General features: G+C 32.2%; 1 protein-coding gene and 1 long non-coding RNA gene across 3 annotated transcripts in view; one reads left to right on the forward strand and one right to left on the reverse strand.

Moving 5' to 3' along the window:
• Positions 1 to 5,745, reverse strand: part of LOC108973890 (protein tweety-2) — a 126,548-nt gene that overhangs the window by 50,819 nt on the left and 69,984 nt on the right. For both annotated transcript variants that reach the window (XM_018941398.1, XM_018941399.1), the window contains exon 3: positions 1,379 to 1,473. In XM_018941398.1, coding sequence (XP_018796943.1) covers positions 1,379 to 1,473 — 95 coding nt within the window. The remainder of the gene's footprint in view (positions 1 to 1,378; positions 1,474 to 5,745) is intronic.
• The window catches only part of LOC108973912, a 113,426-nt gene that overhangs the window by 30,203 nt on the left and 77,478 nt on the right, over positions 1 to 5,745 (forward strand). The window lies entirely within an intron of this gene.

Here is a 5,745-nt window from a genome sequence, read left to right on the forward strand (position 1 = left end):
TTTGAACAAAACATCGAATTCTTTTATCTGACAGCTTATTTTTGCAGGTGGCTTAATTATATGAGCACGAAAAATACATACCAATGAAGAAGAAAACAGATTTTTGCTTTTACATTAAAATTTACCTTTAAAAAACTATAAGTACAATAAATTTTAAGTACTTTCTTTTAATTTTGTGAAACTTTTTTTTCCGATTTATCAATAAAATTCAACTTTCATGAATTTGTACACCATAACGTTTATGTGGCTTAATTGTGTGAGCACAAGTGTATATGACAAATATTCTTTTTTTTTTTACTATTTGCGTTTTTTTACTAACATTTTATAAACAATAAAAAACGATTTTATAAATTAAAAAACAACAACTCTATCCTAGTTATTAAATATTTTGGTCAAAGAAAAGGCAAGCACAAGGTAAAAATGTTACTCATACGCCATGGCTGTTCATTTTATATAGAACAGTATACTGGCAAGTATTGCAACTGCATGTGCATACAGTTAAATAAATAAATATACATATATATACATGCATACATAAGTATATGATCTCTCAACGATATATGTACAACAGAGTGTAAATTTTATTTAATTTTTTTCTTTTATTGCAAAGGAGTTAAACGAAAATTAATTTTTCTGACAGAAACAAAAAATTGGGTGCACTCAATGATTCCAAAACTCACACACCCATTTACGCGTGTACACATGTACGAGTTTAAGACAACGTGCAGTACGTCCTCCTAGTTGAAAGCGCCTGTAAGTGTGCTGCAGTATGTTGTATGAACCCAAAAGCCGTAAATTGAGTTACAAGAAGAGTAAGGAGAGCATAGTAGAGCCAAATTTTAAACAGTAAGTGGTTGGAAATTTAATTTCCATACACAATGCGCCTAAAAGCGCACTACCATATAAAGGAGTATGTATATTTTTACATAAAAGCGCAACACTAAAGCTTTACCCACACTATTTTACCGCTTCGACCCTTCTTGTGATGACCAATAAATAAGATTATGGCACACAACGCCACCTAGCGGGTATAAACTGTATTTTCTTAAGGCAATGAACGCCATTGGCATTACTTGCTGTACTCAAATACAAGCTCAACTCCATATTCCAGCTTTTATAGTATGACACTTTTTATGCACACACACATACAACTAAACGTATAGCTTTCTCTTATCCTACATCTGTGTTACAACATTTTCTTTACCCTTACCCTTTGTGGTCACAAAGTAAATTGGGTTAATATGAAATTACGTATTAAATGACAAAATTACTGTCGCATCAGATGACTGTAGTTTGTTGGGATCAGCTGCCAGCAGCAGTGCGGTTTTCGCGAGTATTTTCATGTCTTACATGTCAATATACTTATCTATAGACTTACCTGTCTTTTTAAATTGAGCACGAGTCCTTCGACTTGTTTGCCGGAACTAAAAGCCTGCAGCAGGCCATTGTGGAAATCATCGTTGCCGTAGAGACCTGTCGAGGAAGATGTGGAGAAAAAGAAAAAAAACATTAAGAAATGAGTTGACACCAAATTGCATTAAATTCATGGTTGGAATAAAGAGAGAGTGCATGAATTTGCAAAAATACCGCAGAATAGCATACTTTTAAGCGTAATTATGTGAATTGAGTTGATTAGACAATTCTAAGCGTAGCTTTGGCAGTACAATGTTCAGTTGAATATTGCGGAAAAGTGGCTTAGATCGCTTAAAGAAAATTATTCGTTGCATACTTTTAGCTGCAAAAGGGATTTAATGGGATATTTAAAAGCTTCCAGGTACATCACTTTCTATTTTCAAAACCCGTTGTTTTAGCGTTTCATACAAGTAATATTTAATAGCTTTTTATTTATTGAACGCCTTAAACTATACTGTATATATTATATAAAAATATTTCCTCACGAAACCGCCGGTTTGGGAAAAATTCCAAGTGCAAAATTGTTACTTTTATTAGGAGGCGAGTTTCTCATACTAACAAAATGACGAGATACAATGTACCGATAACAGCTAATAATACAGTTGTTACATAAAAAAAGCAAAATATATAACATACTTTAAGGCAAACTAAAGTGAAAAGTTTTCAGCTAAGAACTTTTTAATTATTTTTTTAAATTTAATTTGCACATAATCGTTTATATCGATATCTACAATTTCTTTGCATATTTTTAGGCGAAAAAAAATCTGAAATGTGAGTTCTAAAGACAGTTAAAGCATTCTGTCATGTCAATTTTATGTCATTATCCATTTTTAGATTCTTTATATCCCTTAATTTTTATTTGTTTATAAGAGCTTCCAAAAGTATGCAATATTTTTGGTTTATAACCGCAGAAATTATTTTTAAATAGATTCTTTAATATACCTACAATTTTAAAGTATTTTCAATCTAAATTGCAAACTTAAACAATTCTACAATTTCAAGCTATGATTTGGGTTATTTGAGCATTCCAAAGTATGCCCCTAAATGTATGTGACGTATATACTGGAAAATATTTAGATAATTACATATATGCATTACTACATAATTGACACTTAAACAAATGCAGTGTGCGCATAATTTGCTGAGTGCTTTCAGCAAATACAGAGCTTTTCAGTTGCATATCTAGGCTTACCTCAGCGTTACACTTGCATAGTTTCAGGCATGCCGGTGTGCTAACCAAAAATTCACATATGTTCATAAATGAGCCAACAGACTGCAGCGCACCCCTTGCTGCACGCAAAATGTAGGTCAAGTAATTGCGTATGCACTATCAGCACGCATTTATCACAAATATGCATGAAGCGAAATCTGCTTTTAGGTGTAAAACAAATATTTATGTGGGGCTAGTAAGGCGCAGATGCCTTAGATAGACGCTGATTTATAAGTTTAAACTATTTACTTAACTAGTAACTTACTAATGGTAGTTGCTGTTGTATGGTTTTACTTTAAGCGCCACTTGTATGCCTAAAAGTATGCTTAAAGCATGCACATATGCATAACTTCTAATTTTGGTAGTCAGCAAATGCAATTTTCGCTTAAGTTTAACGAGTACTTTACAGCATTTACATTGGCTTCAACATGCTTCATTCGCTTTTCGACTTCAACCGAAAACTTTAGTATACTTTCTATGGCTTTATGAAGTTCGTAATTACTATACACTTAGTTTTAATTATCAATAAAATTTCAAGTGAATTTCAAAGAACAACGAGTATATACAGTGAAGCAAACAAAGTTTTGAAACATAACTTTTCAGAGCATTCTGTACATTGAGTACGTATGTATGGTGTATGTGAGAACGTATGTCGCCTGCAGATATGCTGCATAATGCAATTCATGAGAAAATACAATGGCATAACGACTCCTAGGTACTCATAACAAGCATTTAATAAATATATTTCTCTATGCGTGTGTAAAATGCTGTACAATGTTTTTAATGCATGCAGTGGGTGGTTAGTATACTTTTGTGCGCGCCAACATCTACATTTACCATATAGTTTGCTGTAAACTTATACAGAAATTTGATTTCCATGTGTTGGTGCATGAAATATGCAATAGTATAATGCGCGCGTCCGAGATTGTGCCTGGCAGACGCACACACACTGGCGCATGCATGTTTACGTCAAATTTATGTTGCATATTTTTATGCGCAGTAGCGCTTGTGTACGAGTATAACCATATTTTAACTTAAAAATATTATAAATCATAACTTTTAGACACGAGTAGTTGTTAGTTTATGGGTGTCAAACGAGTTGATGGCGTTTCAAGCGCAGCCCCTTAAAATATGCAAATATATTTTGCAAGTATATATACCGTATGCATAAAAGTGTACAGTTGCATGTGCGCGCAACGTTTGGTTGCCACTGTTGTGCAAAATGTAATGGCAAACATTTATAGTTTTCATTAAATATTAGTTGCTGTAACAGTTTAGAGAAGATGGGAGAGCCCGACTCAAAATATGCAATATGTGGCATGTTGTAGTGCGTTTTAGGAGTCTGTGTAGTTCTGAGATTGTTAAAGAAGGCGTTCAAAGTGTTTTGAAGTATATTCAAAGGAACACCCCAACACTTTTCTTATAACTAAATAAATCTTACAATAAATTAATGAGTTCTCAAGTCTACAAATCATCAGATTTTTAAAAATACCTTCAAAGTGTTTTGCAGCGTTTCAAAATAATAGCCCAAATGTATGTAAAACTTTTCAAATCGTAGATTAAATTATTTAATTTTCAAGTCTTAAAAACATATATTATTAGTATTCTGCTAAAATAATTGAAAAAACTTTTTTAACAGCATGAAAATATTTATTATTTAAAAAAAAATTAAAAACTCCTAAAAGTAGTACACGCTTTGCTCATATTCCCAAATATCCTATATGAAACTAGGAAACGCTTACTACTTCAAACCACGAATTATTAGCATATTTAAACTAAAAATTTCTTAATAAATTTAAAAAATATTATTTTAAACATTTGACGATATTGCACCGGAAAGTATGCCTGAAAGCTTTAAAATTTCTTCCTTTACAACATAAAAAGAAAAAAATTTACCAACAAATACCTCGATTCTACTTCTTCTAGTCTTCAGTAATCCACATAATTCCAAGTCTTTACTGTTCTATAGTGCCCTGTCATCCGAAATAAACTACTCTAAGTTATACCATCGTATTTAATTTTACTTTCTTTCTTTCATTTTTGACTTGCCAACTGTCACAATTAATTTCAGCAGTTCTTTCCCACTTATTTACCGGAAAAGCCTCATCAGGCATGCTGTTCATTTACAGCACAGCTGGAATAGTTTATTGCAAGTCAAGAAAAACGAGCAAAAATAGTCGAACCACAAGCAGGTTAATCAAGTAACCGAGTTGGGATTGCGAAAAGGCTTACTTGGTGCTCACAAAAAATAAAGAAAATGCAGAAGTAAAAATAAATAAATATACAAGTACTTACATACATACGAGTACTCTAAAAACGAGACGGACTCAAAGACCAAGACATAACTAGCATGGCAAAAATGTCTATGGTATCTTGGTAGTACTATACTATACATATATATGTACATATATAGGTATGTGTTTAACTCCTTGGTTTGGCAAGAGCAATCCTGTCATAGTCACACATATTCCTTTAACGAGACTTTAGAAAATGTATCAGCCGCAGCCAACATAAGTTTATACGAAAAATAACAATAATAACAAACAGCAGCTGCCACCACTTCTGCTGCTAGCGTTGTTTGACAAGCACAATAAAAGCTTTTAATTAATTTACACTCAAAAGTGAGATGAGCGACAGATCAGTAGATGTGATAAGAGGAGCGTGGGGAGAGTAGACGTTAAAGCTCTTCTACCTACAAGTGTCTATATGTGTTAGACTAGGCGTGTGTGTTTCTAAAATTTCTTGGTAGAAAATTTCAATGAAAATTAGTAAGCAAGCAAAGTTAATAAAGCGGCGCAAGAAGAAATATAAAAAGAAATTCGAAGGAGAAGAGAATTTGAGGGATTAGTGATGACGTTGGCAAGAAATGATGCTTCGATAAGCAATGAAAGGCAGTTGGGTATTAAGATAGGCTTTTTTGAGTACTATTCAGTTGCTTTTTCTAAATAAATAAAATAACAGAAAATTTTTTTTTGAATAAATTTAAAAAGCTAAACAAATATTTCAAAATAAATACTTCATTTATTGCTGTAATTTTTTCATTTTATTAAAATAAATATTTAATAAGTTTTTAGCTTAAATAGCTAAATAAAGTTCAAATACTTTTAGTACATTTGTGCTTT

This window comes from Bactrocera latifrons, unplaced genomic scaffold (genome assembly GCF_001853355.1).
Source record: "Bactrocera latifrons isolate USDA-ARS-PBARC rearing strain unplaced genomic scaffold, ASM185335v1 scaffold_51, whole genome shotgun sequence".
Lineage (NCBI taxonomy): Eukaryota > Metazoa > Arthropoda > Insecta > Diptera > Tephritidae > Bactrocera > Bactrocera latifrons.